Raw genomic sequence first — 19,964 nt, forward strand, 5'->3', positions numbered from 1 at the left:
CCAACCAGCCTTAATGTTGTTTTTAGGCAGTTTCCCATACCTGTTTAGGTAAATGCTGGTCTGGTTCTCAAATTCCACCTCAGAGAATATGGTACACAAGCAGTTAAAATATGATAACACACAGAACAATGTTTACATGGTTCACAGACAGATGGCACATCTGTAACCTTGGTTACCTTGATGACCATGGTGTCATTAAGGGCATCTGACCACGAAGTTCAATAATAATAATAATAATAATAATAATAATAATAATAATAATAATAATAATAATGGTGGTGATGAAACTTCTTGGCAGATTAAAACTATATGCTGGACCGAGACTCGAACCTTTGCCCGAGTTCGAGTCTCGGTCTGGCATATAGTTTTAATCTGCCAGGAAGTTTCAAATCAGCGCACACTCCGCTGCAGAGTGAAAATTTCATTCTGGAATAATAATAATAATAATATAAAAAACTATGAAATCATCAAAAAATCAGACCCCACACTATGCAGGATAAATGCGTGGGAAAAGAATTGGAGTGTAACTAAATAATCTCTAACTACATACTTTTGCATCATTTAAATTATTTCAAGGGTTCTTGAGAAAGCAGCCTACCTCAGAATTGAGATTCACTTACCCAACTAGAAATTATTAAACCCTGTCTTTTTTAGCATTTTACCTAATCTTTCCATGGCTAACCAGTCTTACAAATGGTTAATACAGTAACTATCAATCTAACAACATCCATTTTATTCAATTTCAAATGAAGGTCCCTGGTACTTACTAGACATAGTATAATATGTAAAAATCCTTCATGTTCACATGGATGCAAAGGAAAACTAATGAAACATGGTGATAAACTGGTTAAAAATACTTAGGTGCCTGTTTTCCCTCCTTGGTAACATAATCAGATAACCTTCTGCAGAAATGCAGCTGAAGTCAATGAAATATTTGTTCTATAAAGGTGAGCATTAATAATTTGATGCAGAGCTGATAACTGAAGACCTCGCTAAGCCTTCTTCAATGATCTAAATATTAAAAGGAAGTGTGACATACACAACATCCATACAAGATCTTTTTAAATTTCCATACAGACTTCACATGCATTCCTGAGTAGAATACAAAGACAGAATTGTTTATCATCCACACTTAAATGTAGCTTGTGAAACAAAGGTGTATGGGCATGGATGGGCAGTTGGATGGCCCCTGCATGTGCGTGTGTGCACGCACGCGCGCGCGCGCGCGCACACACACACACACACACACACACACACACACACACACACACACACACACACACACACACACAGTGTGCATTAGAAATGTTTCAAATATTTAATAGTATTACTCAAATTCTGAATTAAATTGGAACCACTATTTCTCTATGTGATAATTTTGCATAATTTGAGACATAACAATTATGTTTAGCTGGGTTAAGTTTAAGGTATGTTTATGCAAAATTTAATTATTTTAAATGGGTAAAACCTTTAAAAAGAATTACTTATAAAAATTACAAGAAATATGATGTTCAGTGTGAAAAAATATTAGATAATACTGGTGCAACCACACCACATAATGTAAGTCATGAATGAAAAATAAATTACAAAGACACCATGCTGCTTTACACAATGAAGCAATGTTTTTTAATATAGTCTATACAAGGGTTAAATTTATCTGTATTACAGTGGAAGTAGAAAGAATGACTAAAGCAAAAAGTGAAGTTTCATAAACCCTATTGCCTTTACCACATATAAACTGAAAGAAAGACAGTATTTGACCCCATTAAACCTGGTTTAATTAAAACTGAAGTGTGAAATGTGTTACACTCCAACAGAAACCATGTCTACCACAAAAATTCCCTGATTTTCTTGGAGCCGGTGTTGGTGGGAGCCATAAAAATACACTGTAAGGCAGAGCGTACGTTTCCTCCTCATTAACGATGAATCCAGTATATACATTGGTCAAAACTATTACTGAATCAGATAAAATTGTGGGAAGTGTTTTTATAAGATAATAAATGTTCATGCTGGGCAAGGTATTCCAAGAATACCTGCACACAATGTATCATATCATCCAGTAACACCTTGGGAATAGACAATGCAACCCATTTAAAGGACAATGCACCTATGGCATCAGCATATGGCACAGCTAAAGGTTGGAGGGTCTAGTCTTCATATTTTCAAGTGAAAGAAAAACTGCACTGGGTAATGTGGAAGGCAGTATCGCTGTGAATGCTGACAGCCGCCACAGCAAATTTGAGCTGTTTCATTGCTGTATCTCGTGTCCTCCCCTAAAGCAAATGTGTCAGTTGTCAGATTCAGCACTAAATAGTAACCCTTAAGAAAATAAAACACAGTCCCATTTGAGTGCTCCTCTTCTTTACCCAATGTTTGCCACCACTGAAGGGCTGTTTCACTGATGGAACACATTCCCTGCACCTTCGTGCACAAAGATTGCGATTGCGAAAACAGTAGCAAACAGGCTGGATTTATTGCGTTGTCATGTTGGTGTTTCAGAGGATCATGAAAAGTTGCACTCTTCTGTCTATTGTAATAAGTTGCAGACAGGAGATGATGACTGCCTCTGGATGTAACTGCTTACACATGGCTTCAGCCTGATCTTCATACATACCTTCCATTATTTAAAACAGCCCATGATCACAAAGGTACGCCATAGATTGCCTCTGCACCTTCAAAAGTCTATCCTATCTACGGTTCACAAAGGTAGTGATTCAGTAGTCAATTCACTGCTATTCTACACCACTTTTATATGTATTACAGTCAACAATAGCACTGCTAACTCCTAAACTTCCAACACTAGAATACCTCCCACTAATGTGTAGGGGCAAAATTCACATCCAATTTCCTTTCTTTGTAAATGATTAGGCGTAAAAATTTAAAAGGTTGTTGTTACGTTATGTACCTGAAGACCAAACCTTAGTGCTTTGACACTGGCTGTTTAAAAAAAGAGTGGTGATTGGGGAGCTTTATGACTGAAACTTTTACTTTTGTTTTTCTTTTTTCACAGTGGTATTTGTTTGTTTTCTTCTTTTAGATTTATTAAAAGGTTTCAACAAATGATTGCTTCTGATGAGAAGCAGCAGCATTTTCTTGCCTGTGATACAGTCCTCCTCTGATCTAAGGTGTTTCTCAATATTATTTTTCCATTTCCCTCCAAATTCAATGATTACAAAATCTGAAGAGGATTGATTTCAACCTTTCATGGGTCTTCTAAGTCATGTGACCCACACCTGACAGCACTGCAGAAGGAACAGACAAGTTACTTAGTGTAGATGTAGGACCACACAAAAAAAACATGTGCAAGTTAGGTTAGACTTTCAGTTTGGTTGAAATACATTGAGCAATTTTGTTTTCTGATTACTACATTGTAGAGAGCAGACACTATAAACTGGCAGTCGGCTGTGAGCATAAACAAGCTAGAACATGTCCACTAGAAAAGTGAGGAATGGTGGGAGCAAATAACCTCAACCTTCCTCTTGCAGGGCAGCCAGCCTACACCCATGTTCTGTGATTCCATGGCAGCAGAACTACACACAGTCATAGGGTCACTGATCCAACCTGGTGTTGTGAGGGTCATAATCTAACTCTGTGATGGACCAGGCTTAATCTCTTCACTCATTTCAAAACAAGAAAATACAACAACAAGCAACACACAGCACCTAGCACTCAGTATCAGCTCTTGCATAACTGCTTGTTAAGACTGGCAGTATCATAAAGGAGACAGACCATTCAACCACCCACAGTTGCTGTGGCATGGGCTTCGCCTGAGGATGTCCAGTACCAGTAACTGAAAATTGGTTACCTTTTTTTTCTATTTACATGCAGAAAATAAAGTATTTCAAACCAAAAATCGGCTACACTTTTGATATTGAAAATAAAGACATTTCAAACTATCTCTGATAAAATAGTTCACCTGGATACAATTTGCTGTGAAATACCATTTATTAGGTAATTTTGCATTCTTGCATTTTAAGGCAGAATTCATATCTATCGCAAATGTGAATTTTTCAGGTGCCTACTAATAAGTCTCATGTTAATGTGATCAGTGAGTGAGCTGAATGTTATATTTGTTGTACACTTCTAATAATACTACCTAATTGTTTTGACCAATGTAGGAGAAAGAAATGAACCACCTAAGGCGTGCAACGTTAGGACAGATCAGATATCTGGCTTTCACCATAACTAGTCAACACTTTACAAAGCTCTTTAAAGAACCAACATGGTAAAAACAACTACTATTTATACTATAAAAACTAAAATAGAGCTCCCCACTTTTTTTTCCGACAAAAACATAACATTACATCCAATCTCAATAGTCACTGCAGGAGTCAGAAGAAGCCCTTACCATGGATTTAATGTGGTTTTATCTTTTCCTCGAGAAATGAATCAAGTCCTAGTCAGAATTCCAACATACTCATGAGGTTAGCCTGTTAATGCTATACATATGAATTATATAGTATATTTTATGCATGAACAGATGATTTATTGTTACTTTAGTTGAGCATTTTTAGTTTCAGAATATATCATGTATAAAGAAGAACTGCTCTTTAATTACCTTGCCACTCAAATCGGGGACAGCACACTTTATTTATTTAATCTGAAAATGGATTAAATATTTTGTAATATCTGCCACATATCAGTTCACAAAATGTAATTATTAAGTCCTGAATAAAACTGTGTGAAAGGCTGAGATATGCCTCTCAATAGTATAAACAGCTATAATATAAGACAGCTTGTAATGCAACATTGTAACAATCAAGGAAAAAGTAAATGAAAATTTCTCCCCTCACCATCGAGATGGTTTAACATAACAGATTAAAGTATTATTTTCAGAAAAAATCTATACAAGCTATTTTAAGCAAATATATGAGAGATAAATTATTTTAAAGCTGAGTACACAGATTTACCACTATTTTAAGCACTCTCCATATACAGCTGAAAAAATATTTTTAACATTACTACTGGGATTACATTTTCAGACAGTGGCAAGTGGTCTGTGAGTTGAAAGCTGCATAAGCAAACAGAAAATCTCTTCTTCCCAAAAGCTAAAATTTTAAAAGGATAATGAAGACAGCATCTGGCAATGGCTATCTACATTGATTGGGTGGCATACATGGTGGAAAAACTAGAAAAGCACGTCAGAGTCTCCTTTCCTTTCCACAACATAAGCACTGCTCTACACCTGCAACACTACAAAAAGGCCTCACTCAGCAAGACGCAAGAACAAAACTAGGCTTTCAGAGAATTTTGCTTTCTCGGAGCACATATTACCACTGTTACCTGTCAGCTCAGTACGCAACATGTTTTTCCGGTGCAAGTACACTTATTCATTACTACATTGGCACCACAAGCATAATGAGTATACTGAATAAAAATTACTTTTCATTATATCCTCTGTGTTTGCATAACTGACCTATTACTTTATTATTTATGCAAGAACAAAATGATGTCCAGTTCTTTCACTAATAATTACAGAAACTTAGTAGTGGTGTTTAACTGGGATTGTTGGCCCTTCCTATTGATGCCAAAAATTCTATACAAAAAAGGCACATCACATCAGAAAATTTTTCTGTCGTTTTGTGAGTACTGGTACATGGGATCACAGTCACTACATCAATCTTATAAACAAAAATATGTCTATGAATGCAGTGATGATATTGTGTAGAAGTTAGACCACGCCAGTCAAAACTCATGTAATTCTTATAAAGCATTAAAAAAAGAATAAAAAAACAAAAAACATTACACTGAAAATGTGAGTAACATTATAAATGAAGAGGAAGTTAATTACCGGGTAAAGTGTTAGTGATGCACTGCGAATGCACACTACACAAATGTGGAACTGACATCAATGAGCTTATCAGAATTCCTCTCCAAGTCAAAAACCAAATGCAATGGACAAATGAGAAAAAGGTCAAAACTTTTGGCAATGAGTTTGTGATTTATTTATTTGTCATGTGAACCTCACACTCAGTTATTTTGTTTGATGACATTTTCAGTTAACTTATGGGATCTTGTAACTTGCATATGTTTGAGCAGTTACTGCTATCATTCTTTTTGTAAAATCTAGTATAAGTCTCATAGTTAAATACACTCATGAACACAAAAATATACTACACACAATCATCCTACAGACCTGACAGTAATCACTCAACCACCACCACAGAAAATTACAATTGTTCTTAGTGAAACCTTAAAAACATTATACGAATGTCATGTGCTATAATTCCATTCAAAAGAATGACATCACAAATTAAACCTCGTAGAAGCAACAAAACTAATCGTAAAACTGGTTTATTATAAATTTCATCTTTTAATGCCAACAAAATATATCAACACAGCAGTACATTGGTGTTAAGAACAAACTGAGCATATGTGAAGTACAGCTGGCATAACAAAATTAGCAGCTTTCACTGCAATATAAAAAGTAATTGCTCCACACAATGAAAAGCTTATAATTTCAGCTGTGTTAAAGCCACCACACAACCACAACCTATGACTCTTTTTTATAGCAGAAACAACATTGCTATAAAGCTAAGATTAATTGCCAGTTAGATGTGTTGAAGATATAGCATCTGAACTAATAACAGCAGATGATACTAAACTACACGATGTCATACACTCTACAAGCACTGAATGTTGCCAGCATTAGGAAGGTCAAACTGGATGGCAAACATGCCTAACAGTCAATCATGCAGAAGCACAGCCTACAAGAATATTGTGCACTTACTGACGAACAGTATGAAATCTGCTAACTCGGTCCGCGCTGCGTACGGTCATATCGAGGCTCGATGCTGGGGAGGAAGGGTTAGAGGTTGTTGCAGGTGTAGACTTTGCAGCAGCACGGGTAACTGGTCTTATGGGGTGGGAAGCAAGATTTACCTTGCTTATATTCAATGATCGATTTGATCCGTACATTGAATTAAGAAGCCAGGTATTTCTAAGAAACAAAGAAGGTGGTGATGAAACTGGCATCCCATACAATGTTCAAATATAGTTATATCAGCTTATTTTGCTTATGGCAACTACATCAGCAAACAAAGATTTTTCATTTACAAACATGTGATTTGATATGACTTGTCATAAACACGTAAGCAGTTTAAAGAAATCCTAATAATTTCGATAAACCTTCAGTCACCAGTTTTGCAATCATTCAAAAATGTGAACAGTCTTTTACTGCAACCGAGATCCTAATACTGTAAAATTTGACACAATCACCTTATTATCAGAAACAATGACACAACCAAAATATATCAATTTAGCTAAAGGAAACATGTAGTGGAAGGAATGACATAAAGGATCAGTTGACAGCTACTGCAAACCCATCACACACTGTAATACATGCACAACTTTTCAAACAAATATGAGAATAAATGTACTACAGTAAAAAAATTACATAAAAATCCACATCAAAGAAATTACAATCATACAAAACACAAAACCTTTTGTTCTAACAACTAAAATGTCTTAAAGGTTTACCTTCAATAACATTTTTAAATCTAAAATCTACAATTTGTTTATCACAGAGGGTATATACAAATTAAGTATATATAACTTCATTTCACATTAAGCAGGCAGCATAATGCAGTAAATGTCCAAAGAAAAAATATAATTATCCTTTCTAAAATATCAAACACATGATATTACTAAAACATTATCTTGTAGATACACTTGAGTCCATGAACAACAGTGATCCTAGCCCACCCTCGACATACTGTCTGTTATCACACTACCGTGAAGATGTTAAGTAATGAACTCTTCAAAGATTGAATCGAACAACAGTCACATTGGACATTCAAGTTAACAGCAAAAGATAGAGTATTTATAGCATCATAAGAGACCATGTAATGCATATTAAATTTTTAGCTGCTCCCATTTGTTCTCAATTAGGCTACCCTACTGTAATTCACAGGTCCATCAGAAAGCAACAGACAAATCGTGATACTTTCAGAATTCACAGATGCTGCATAACTATTACCATATGGTTTTTTTAAAACATTAATTTGCAACACGCCACACATTTGTACAACTGGCAACAGATTCAAACTCAAACACATAACTTCATATGAAGAACGCATCGCTCAAACTAACAGTAAGCTTTGGTCAGCCATTAAAACCCAGGCAGTTCCAAATCTGGCATTTGGGTGGGGAGGGGGGGGGGGGGGAGGTTGGCGATAGGAGGCGAGGTTGGTGAGGGGACCAGAGGGGGGGGGGGGGGGGGGGCGACGGCGACTGAGCGGGGGGAGAGGGGCCGACGGCGACTGAGCGCGGGGAGAGGGGCCGACGGCGACTGAGCAGGGGAGAGGGGGCGACAACAACGAAAAGGATGTCACAAATTGAGCACATCAATAATGCTTTGGTTTATCTCTGGCACTTACAAAATCAGTTGTCTGGCTTACCATTTATTGGTAGAATCCCTGAATGTCCTTCTGAGCAATATCATGCCAAATTCTGTCCAATTGGTGCATTAGATTGTCAAAATCCCAAGACGGTTGGAGGGCACTGCCTATAGTGCTCCAGACGTTCTCAATGGGGGAGAGACCTGGCTACCTTTCTGGCCTAGGTACGGTTTGGTAAACACAAAGACAAGCAGTAGAAACTCTCGCTGTGTGCAGTCGGGCATTATCTTTCTGAAATGTAGGCCGAGGATGGCTTGCCATGATGGGCAACAAAGCGAGGTGTAGAATATCGCAAACGTATCGCAGTGCTGTACGAATGCCGTCAATGACAACCAAAGGGGTTCTACTATAAAATAAAATTGCATCCCAGACCATAACTCCTGGTTATTGGGCCATATGGGGGGTGACAACCAGGTTGGTGTCCCATAGCTTTCCGGGATGTCTCCAAACACATCTTTGGTCTGGAATCTCACTGAATGGAGTGGAATTCTCTTCAGTGATTAATCTCACTTTGAAGTGAGTCTTGAGACCAGTGAAGACTTGTCTGAAGATATCCTGGACAGCGGTGGGATACCAATCTGACTGTCACCTACCATACAGCCCAACCACCAGGAGTTACAGTCTGGAGTGCCATTTCATTTCATAGCAGGACCACTTTGGTTGTTATCCACAGCACTCCTATAGCATAGCAGTACGTTGACTATGTCCTACAGACTGTTTTGTTGCTCTTCATGGGAAGCCATACTGTGTTTACATTTCAGCAGGATAATGCCTTCCCACACATGGGGAGAGTTTCGTTTTTACTGCTTGTCTTTGTGCTTGTCAAACCCTATCTTAGCTCTCCCCCAATTGAGAATTTTTGAAGCATTATGGGTAGGGCCCACCAACCAGCTCAGGATTTTGACCATCTAATGTGCCAGTTGGACAAAATTTATCACGATATCCATCAGAAAGACATGCAACAACTCTAGCAACCAATACCAAGCAAAATAACAGCTTGCATAGGGCAGAGGTGGACCAACACGTTCTTGACTTGCTAAATTTGTGAAGCTCTTTCTCCCGAATAAATACCCCAATTTTTCTGAAATTTTAAGCATTTGTTTCTCTGTACACGTACATCACATCTACCGATTTCCATCCCATTCTGACAATTCCTTCATGGTGTGTCACTTTAAAAAGAAAGTGTATTTAAACTTTGATTTGAGGGGACACTATGGCACCATAAAAATTACGATCATGTATGTTTACAGTGCAGAACATTAGCACACACAATTTTAATCAAACTTACATATCAAGAGTTGTAGAAAAGGACTGGTGATCACATGAGGCCTTATGTGACGTCAATGTGCACACTTTTTGTGGGTAGGCATACTGAGAGTCGGAGAAGGGTAACAGTTACACCCTCAAAACGGAAATGAATGATGATTTCTTCTTACTTTCACCACTCAAAAATTTTATTGACAATGCTAGATGGAAGTCACTCTCACAAAAGAAAACCACCATCTATTTTTCAAAATGACATGCAACAATTTTATTGGAATGTTTTTTATGTAGTGCATGTATGTATATACCATGTATACATGTATGTATTATTTTGCACATTACTTAAATAAGGATGAATGTGCATATGTATGTACTACAATTTACTTTCAATTAAACTCATTTATTTGAATTTTTTTCCTCCACCCGTATCAGTTATTTCCACTCCTATTATTATGAGCTCTCAGTAAGTTGAATTTTTTCCCCTGATGCCATGAGTTCCAAATTACTGGCAATCAACTCTATAACTAACACAACCCTTATCAATTTGGTTACGGCACAAAAAGGAATGGAGTACAATAAAGAAACCCCTTCAAGAATATTAATTTTTTTCAACCCAATACAGAATTAAGATAAGAAAATGTGAAATACATCTATAAACAAGAATAATGAAGTCTCTCATTCTATGCCATACAACCTCATAATTAACACTAGTCATGGTGGGAAAATGTGCAACTGGGCAGTTGCCTTCCATGGAACACAAAATTTTATGTCAATATCGAATCTTCATTCTGTAGGGTTTCTGAGATGATAATATCATATGTAACTAATATTTTCCAAACATGAAGACAACAGAATATTTCACTGCTTCAAAGAAAGGAATTACTTCATTATCAGTTAATTCGACATGTCTCAGAAGAGAAGAATAAATATTAGTCAGGAAAACTCTACAGCTAAAACATGAAAAGTTATCTGGGTGTTGACAACAACTGAAAAATACAAGCATCATTTACAACAGATGTGCAGGAGAGCTTCTACATTTACAGTATGGGAAACGTTTGGAGGGAAGAGAGCTTCTGCATCTAGGGCTAGGGTCTCTATGGGCAGGGGGGGGGGGGGGGGGTAACTGCAGACACAACAAGATCAACTGAAAAACAGACAAATCAAGAATGATGATTTGAAATTCAGATCTAAATTTAAGGGCAGCAACAAAGAGGATCGCCGCCTCCACCCCATATCTTCCACTAACAAGGTGAGGGTACGACTTGAAAAATTCACACTGGAATGAAGCTTGGTTGGCTTTTAGTTTACCTTAAGAGTGTTATCCTGCACAGTCCCAGATCTACAATACTTCCGAATTGGGGCAAAAATTTGATAGTGGCACTCCAGTTTATCAAGCCCCCTTGGGCGAAACGATAAAATACCTGACGGCTTACCAGAGAGGACATTATCATCGTTGATAAAGAACGTCCGTCCTCAGAGACCAAAAACAGGAAAAGTTAACGTAATATTGGTAAACTGCAGGAGTATCCAGGGCAAGGTTCCTGAATTAGTATCTCTTATTGAAGGAAATAGTGCGCATATAGTATTAGGAATGGAAAGTTGGTTAAAACCGGAAGTGAACAGTAACGAAATCCTAGACACAGAACGGAATATATACCGCAAGGATAGGATAAACGCCAATGGTGGAGGAGTATTTATAGCAGTAAAGAATTCAATAATATCCAGTGAAGTTATTAGCGAATGCGAATGTGAAATAATCTGGGTTAAGTTAAGTATCAAAGGTGGGTCAGATATGATAGTCGGATGCTTCTATAGACCACCTGCATCAGCAACCGTAGTAGTTGAGCGCCTCAGAGAGAACCTGCAGAATGTCGTGAAGAAGTTTCGTGATCATACTATTGTAATAGGGGGAGACTTCAATCTACCAGGTATAGAATGGGATAGTCACACAATCAGAACTGGAGCCAGGGACAGAGACTCTTGTGACATTATCCTGACTGCCTTGTCCGAGAATTACTTCGAGCAGATATTTAGAGAACCAACTCGTGAAGCTAACGTTTTAGACCTCATAGCAACAAATAGACCGGAACTTTTCGACTCCGTGAATGTAGAAGAGGGTATCAGTGATCATAAGTCAGTGGTTGCATCAATGACTACAAGTGTAATAAGAAATGCCAAGAAAGGAAGGAAAATATATTTGCTCTTAACAAGAGTGATAGGGCACAAATCGCAGAATATCTGAGTGACCACCATCAAACGTTCATTTCTGAGGAAGAGGATGTGGAACAAAAATGGAAAAAATTCAGAAACATCGTCCAGTACGCCTTAGATAAGTTCGTACCGACTAAGGTCCAAAGCGAGGGGAAAGATCCACCGTGGTATAACAATCATGTACGAAAGGTACTACGGAAACAAAGAAAGCTTCATCATAGGTTTAAGAGTAGTCGAATCATAGCTGATAAGGAAAAGCTGAACGAAGCGAAAAAGAGCGTAAAGAGAGCAATGAGAGAAGCATTCAACGAATTCGAACATAAAACATTGGCAAACAATCTAAACAAGAACCCTAAAAAGTTTTGGTCATATGTAAAATCGGTAAGCGGATCTAAATCCCCTATTCAGTCACTCGTTGACCACGATGGCACCGAAACAGAGGACGACCGAAGAAAGGCAGAAATACTGAATTCAGTGTTCCGAAACTGTTTCACTGCGGAAAATCGTAACACGGTCCCTGACTTCAGCCGTCGCACGGACGCCAAAATGGAAAATATTGAAATAAACGATATCGGAATTGAAAAACAACTGCTATCACTTAGTAGCGGAAAAGCATCCGGACCAGACGAGATACCCTTAAGATTCTACAGTGATTATGCTAAAGAACTTGCCCCCTTTCTATCAGCAATTTATCGTAGATCGCTGGAAGAACGTAAAGTACCTAGCGACTGGAAGAAAGCGCAGGTCGTTCCCATTTTCAAGAAGGGTCATAAATCAGATGCGAATAATTATAGGCCTATTTCGCTTACGTCAATCTGTTGTAGAATAATGGAACATGTTTTGTGTTCTCGTATTATGACGTTCTTAGATAATACAAATCTCCTTCATCATAACCAACATGGATTCCGCAAACAGAGATCATGTGAAACTCAGCTCGCCCTATTTGCCCAAGAAATTCACAGTGCCGTAGACACTGGCGAGCAGATTGATGCCGTATTCCTGGACTTCAGGAAGGCATTTGATACGGTTCCGCACTTACGTTTAGTGAAAAAAATACGAGCTTACGGAATATCGGACCAGGTTTGTGATTGGATTCAGGATTTCCTAGAAGAAAGAACACAACATGTCATTCTTAACGGTTCAAAATCTGCAGATGTAGAGGTAATTTCGGGAGTACCGCAGGGAAGCGTGATAGGACCTTTATTGTTTACAATATACATAAATGACTTAGTTGACAACATCGGTAGCTCCGTGAGGCTATTTGCAGATGACACGGTTGTCTACAAGAAAGTAGCAACATCAGAAGACTCGTACGTACTCCAGGAGGACCTGCAGAGGATTAATGCATGGTGCGACAGCTGGCAGCTTTCCCTAAACGTAGATAAATGTAATATAATGCGCATACATAGGGGCAGAAATCCATTCCAGTACCATTATGCCATAGGTGGTAAATCATTGGAAGCGGTAACGACCGTAAAATACTTAGGAGTTACTATCCGGAGCGATCTGAAGTGGAATGATCACATAAAACAAATAGTGGGAAAAGCAGGCGCCAGGTTGAGATTCATAGGAAGAATTCTAAGAAAATGTGACTCATCGACGAAAGAAGTAGCTTACAAAACGCTTGTTCGTCCGATTCTTGAGTATTGCTCATCAGTATGGGACCCTTACCAGGTTGGATTAATAGAAGAGATAGACATGATCCAGCGAAAAGCAGCGCGATTCGTCATGGGGACATTTAGTCAGCGCGAGAGCGTTACGGAGATGCTGAACAAGCTCCAGTGGCGGACACTTCAAGAAAGGCGTTACGCAATACGGAGAGGTTTATTATCGAAATTACGAGAGAGCACATTCCGGGAAGAGATGGGCAACATATTACTACCGCCCACATATATCTTGCGTAATGATCACAACGAAAAGATCCGAGAAATTAGAGCAAATACGGAGACTTACAAGCAGTCGTTCTTCCCACGCACAATTCGTGAATGGAACAGGGAAGGGGGGATCAGATAGTGGTACAATAAGTACCCTCCGCCACACACCGTAAGGTGGCTCGCGGAGTATAGATGTAGATGTAGATGTAGAAAAGTAGTAGTAGTAGTAGTAGTAGTAGTAGTATGAAATTTTTATATAAATTTGGAATGGCCATATTTCTCCATATAATTTGTGTGATGTCCCTGTTGCGTTTGCGTCCTTGTTCTAACAATCAATCTTGTCATCACTAATTCCGTAACTATACCTGCCATTGTCAAAACTTGTTCTCCGGTTAACTTCACTAACCCTGCTGGATTTACCAGTTCAGTTATCCCACGTTTATTCTCCGGTTAAGTGTTATTACATGTTCCTACAAAGCATTTTCTGTGCTAGTACGAGAATAGAACTTACACGACTGCTAACTGGGGACTGTACAAATGACACTCAGTGGTGTAGTGGTTTAGCAAAAATTCTCTGTCAAAATTTCATTTTCTTGGGTACGTTGAGAAGACAATATGTAACCTTCCTTACCTGTTATTGCTGTTAGTCATTTATTTCCACTCTGGTAGTTTGAATCTATGTATTTTGCTAATAATTATAACAACACCTATTCGCATACCGAATCAACCACATAAACAAACAGCGACTGGCATTCACCTGTTCGGGTTTATTTGGCTCAGCTCATATAATCCAGCCCCCTTTTGTCTGTGGGAAAGCTTTTTTATTTCTGGATAAGATGGGGATTCCCCGGGCAGAGACGTTACATACACTAAGCACGCATTCAAAAATCAACTTATGATTCATTCACAAATCGACTTAGAATGTGTTCAAAAACCAGCAGAAAGCATTTCAAAATCATATGAATAATCAATAGACGAATGTGCGTTGGATGCTATGTGCTTTCTGAAACAAGGCCCTTTTTTTCTCCTTCTTTCAAGAATATGAATTTGGCACCCTGAAATTATCGTCTGGGGCAGATACACAGATACCCTGGCCATTTTACCCCCCCCCCCTCCTCCCCCCCCCCCCCCCCCCCCTCAATCCGAGCCTGATCCTGTAGCAGTAGTAAAACACACTGGCCAGCCAATTCCCAGAAAAAAAGGTTTCAAACATTTACGCACACTCAATATACCAGTTTAATGAAATGCCTGAACTTGTGTAAAAGTAAGATGCTTGAATTAGTATTTTATATTTGATGGAACTGTTTGTTAGACCTAATGAGATGAATTAAAATTAATATCTTATTTTAAAATAGTTACATAATAACAAATCCATTTTTAGAGGAGAGGTTAATATTAATACAATACAATTGTCATTAAAAAGTCATTAGGTTTTTTAAACTATTATATAATGTGAAGAGTGATGTTCCTTTACTCATAACGTAAGTTATTTCAGAGCTTGCGCATCCATACAGTTCACAGGCCTGCTTATAGAGGCCAGTGGGGTCAGCCCCTGGCATACTCTGGTGAGCCACCAAAGAAACAGTGTCATCCAAATGACTGCCGACGTGTGCTCGGCCTGTCCCGTAACCTATATTACTACTGTTGTCGAGTCAATGTGTTCAGTGTTACGCACAACCTGTACTTCACTGTTCATATGTGTTGCTCAATAAAGTACTATGTTCAATAATCATGTTTGTTCTTGGTATAGCAAACTTGGCGATGAGAGAGAGAGAGTTATGTTTTCTCTGCGTCAGTGTCAGAGCTAAGTCACCCGACAAACATCTCAATGGAAGAAATACTCCAACGTATAATTGCTGAGCAGCAAGCTTTCGGGAACAGGAGCAAGCTCTTGCTACTGCTCTCAATCAAGTGTCATCTGGGTATTTGTGGCAGTTTACTCTCCCATCAATACAACTGTCACCCTTCTCGGCATATGATGAATCAGCTTAAGAGTGTGACTTCTATGAGACACAGTTACACAAAGATTTGTAGGTTTTTTGTGTGGGTGAAGCAAATCTGTGTAGAGCTCTCTCTCTTACCTGGCTGTGGCCATTCATTTATCAGTTGTTGTGCCGACTTGGGACTTTACAAGAAACGGCCACCTTATCATTTAATCAAGCTTCTCTCAAACTATTACTGTGACAGAATAAGTCACTGCAGCGTATGTAGAATTTTACTATTGTCAGAAACACCCAAACCAATCTTACAAAGCCTGGGCTGGAGAATTAAAGGCATTTAGCCATCAGCGTTAATTTGTCACTAGCATCCATCATGAATCCTACGCTGATCACATGGTACGCGATGATATTTGTCTGGCACCAGATAGCGAGGTCTGCGAAAAAGCACTTCAATGTACGAATCCAACGCTTATGGATGCATTCAATATAGCACAGTCTTTTAAGTGTCGAGGGTCCACAGCAAATCAGATTGCTGTGTGGGTAGAACTCTCGAAAGTTGCTTGTCAACCCCTGCTTGGCACACTGCAAGTGTTCAGGGTGATGAAGCCACTGCAACATCACATGGGGCAGCATCGGTTATGGCCACAGGAGCAACAGGCCACGTCACAACAGCAGCCGTGTGTCCCGCTTCCATCTTGCCCATACTGCTTCGCCCAACATGAGCGCACTGCATGCCCTAAGCATTACGCTGTTTGCAACAAGTGACAAAAGAAAGACCACATTGCATCGGTGTGTAGCTCCTCTTCAAACGTGGCAGACACAGTAGTACCGATAGAGGTAAACTGTGTCTTTACAATGACTATTTCCCTGAACAAATTGTTTATTGACTTGTGTGTGTTTAATAAACCACTGAAAATGCAAATGGACATAGGAGCTCCAGGAACTTTAGTAAATGTACAAATGCACGTGGTCTTGGGCACCCCTCACCTTACACAGGTTTCACACAAGCTGACTAGATACAATAAACAGCAGATTCCGATCCTATGCCAGTTCTCCGTTCCATCTCTAACAAAACTTCTGTGCACCCTCTCACCTTCCCTGTTGTGGATTATTCCCGTACTGCAGACCTGTTTGGGTTACATGCATTTAACGCTTTTGGTTTCTCCATTGTCGATGAATTACATTTAGTGTCAGATCAAGTTCCGTATCGGCAACTGGGGACATTCTTCCCTGAGTTTTCATCTCTGTTTTCCCGCTGGCTCAGTTTTAAGACTCACATTACCATGAAAGAATCTGCCCGCCCTAGTTTTTTGGGCGTCATTAGTGTGACTGCAATTTTTCAGTGCTTACAACAGCTGACAGCCTTTGTGTTTGGCTGCATCAATTACCTTGATAATAGCATTGTATTGGGTTGTTCCACGGAAGACCACCTTAGAAATCTTCGATTGCTGTTTCCTGTTTTGCAGTCTGTGGGTCTCAAATGCAATCTTGCCAAATCTCAACTTGTTTGGTCATCAACTGATTACCTAGGTTTTAAGGTTTCTCACACAGGGATCATGTCATTGCGTCACTATGTTGCAATTGTGGATTTGCCAGAGCCAATGTCCACTAAGAAAATGCATGCATTTCCAGGTAAAGTTGCGTACTGTCATAAATTTTTACCTGACGCATTCACTGTTGCTCAGCCCTCGTCCATGCTTTTTCATAAAAATGTGTCCTTTTTCTGGTACCCACCTCGTGACTGAGTGTTCATTTTGCTTAAATCTCAAGGTCAATCTGCCCCGTGTATGGCCCCTTTTCAGCCAGCTGTAGTGTTGGCATACAAATACGCTTACGAGTCAGAACAACCCATTGTTTATGTTTCTAAGACTAAGTCCTGCTCAGCAGTGGTATTCTTAGTTTGAAACGGAGGCTTTAGTGATTGTGTTTGCCCTCAAGAAATTTCACGTCTTCTTGTATGGTTCTAAGTTGCAATTAATTTTAGATCACTAGCCATTGGATGCTCTTCCTAACGCTTTGGCTTCCATGCCGGGCAAGGCAGTGCATAGTTTGCAGCAGTGGGCTGTCTTCCTCTTATGTTATCATTATCAGATTGATTACCGGCTGATGGCGCAATGTGCCAACATTGATGCCTTATCTTGCCTTCCGAACAAGCCAGACTCGACATTCGATCAGGATGAGTTGCTTTGTTTTAATTTAGATACTGAGAACCAGAACGCAGTCGATGGTTTTCCCATCACTAGTGCCACGACAACATTGGCTGTCGCAGTGCATCCTATACTTACAAGGGGAGACCACAACGTTGGGATCGCAGATTTACTTCAAATTTTGTACACCTTATTATGTCATTAAAACACCATAATGTTCAAGTAGTAAAGTGCACTCTGGCATTTCCAAGAAAATCACAAGAGAAGTTTTATGTGCCTATTATGTACAAGATATATCTGTGCATAGGTATCGGACGTTGCAGTTTCAGGGTGGTCAAGTGGTTAGCGTTCAAGTGTCAAAAGACAAACACGGATGGTGTGATGGTTCAACCCCCGATCAAACTTAATTTTTAATCTATATTTTTTTCCATCACTGGTCATATTCTTTAGTTTGCATGACATTTAAGGGGTAATATAAAAACACTTGTATTTACATGACGTTTTTATGAATTTCATTTGACTACTTACTATTTTTAATTAAATTTGATTATTACAACAAACATATTTATAACTATCGACCAGTAAATGAAGAAACACATAGAGTTTTCCTTGCGCTGATATGAAACTTCCTGGCAGATTAAAACTGTTTGCCGGACCGAGACTCGAGCTCGGGACCTTTGCCTTTCACAGGCAAATGCTCTACCGACTGAGCTACCCAAGCACAACTCACGCCCCATCCTATCAGCTTTACTGGCGGAAGTAAAGCTGTGAGGACGGGGCGTGAGTCGTGCTTGGGTAGCCCAGTCGGTAGAGCACTTGCCCGCGAAAGGCAAAGGTCCCGAGTTCGAGTCTCGGTCCGACACACAGTTTTAATCTGCCAGGAAGTTACATGGAACTACTTTGCACCTCTACGCTTCAAGCTGCAGACACAGAGACAGGCCCCATTTGGCTGTTAACCTGCATACGGGTGAGACGTGCTAATGTAGCTAGAACAAATAGTGTAGGTAAAATTTTTTTTTAATATCACAAAATTTACACTTGTACTATAAAAATGAAGGTTTGAGCAGGAATTGAACCATCGCCTCCTACACATGAATGCTAACCACTGACCATCATCAACTCTAACGCCCAACCTACACACAGATACATTAGTCACATAACAGATGTGTAAAACTCCTCTTACAATTTTCTTGGAATTTCCAGGGTAGTGCACCTTACTACTTGCACATTATATCTTAATGGCCTACTAAAGGCATACAAAGTTTGAAGTAAATTCGTGACACCAACATCATGGCCTCCCCTTGTCAGCTAGGTCCTCTCTTTTGTACAACACGATTGGATGCAGAAACACCTGAGCCTCGCTTCAGATCCCTTGTGTAATTACTTCTTCCCCCAGCACCGCCTTTCTTTGTTCTTTTGTTAGTTACACAGAAGATGTTGCTCCCTGGGTTGCGATTCCTGCTTCCTTACGCCGTAATGTACTGGGTCTTATGCATGTCGGTCATTAGGGACCTCTCGCACTAAAGCTTTGAGCCACCAGCATGTGTATTGGCCAGGCATAGGTGGGGACATTATACAGCTTATCACCACTTGCACTCGCTGTGTTCACCAACAGGTGGCCCCGGGGGCATCATTTTCCCCCCTGGCTCATGCCACAGCTGGGCCCTTCCTAAATCAGTACTGATTCATCATAGTGGACGCCTATTCCAAGTTTCCCTACATGTCGTGTTGTCCGTCCACATCCACAGCCGCCGCTATTTTGGCCCTGTCTAAGATTCATGCAATTCAGAGACTTCCGTGTACCATAGTTACTGGTAACAGTTTGTTTCTTGAGAATTTGCATCTTTCTGTCAGGCTAGTGGTGTTCACCATCTCGCAGCTCCCCCATTTCGTCCTCAATCTAAAGGTGAGGTTGAACACATAGTTTGGACATTTAAAACTCATATGCGGAAGTATGTATCTGGTAGGTCCCCTGAAGCTGCTTTACACTTTGCTGCTTTGTGTTTATACCGTTTCACTCCGGTGGGGGACAAGAGCCCGGCAGAGCTGCTACATGGACACCTACCACGGACCCCCCCCTCCACCTGCTGCATCCGACATCGCATCTGCCAGCATTGCTGATTCCACAAC

At 39.6% G+C, this 19,964-nt stretch overlaps 1 protein-coding gene across 3 annotated transcripts in view; it reads right to left on the bottom strand.

The window, feature by feature from the left end:
- Positions 1-19,964, bottom strand: part of LOC126470261 (dual specificity protein phosphatase CDC14AB-like) — a 242,951-nt gene that overhangs the window by 11,569 nt on the left and 211,418 nt on the right. Inside the window, exon 14 of one of the 3 annotated variants that reach the window (XM_050097993.1) lies at positions 4,559-4,600. The exons of 1 other annotated variant lie outside the window; for it this stretch is intronic. In XM_050097993.1, the coding sequence (XP_049953950.1) occupies positions 4,588-4,600 (13 nt within the window). In that variant the 3' untranslated portion in view covers positions 4,559-4,587. Of the gene's footprint in view, positions 1-4,558; positions 4,601-6,730; positions 6,941-19,964 lie in introns of all 3 variants that reach the window. One more of the 3 variants, XM_050097991.1, reaches the window with a different exon arrangement.

The sequence above is a fragment of the Schistocerca serialis genome, chromosome 3 (assembly GCF_023864345.2).
Source record: "Schistocerca serialis cubense isolate TAMUIC-IGC-003099 chromosome 3, iqSchSeri2.2, whole genome shotgun sequence".
NCBI classification, from domain to species: Eukaryota; Metazoa; Arthropoda; class Insecta; order Orthoptera; family Acrididae; genus Schistocerca; species Schistocerca serialis.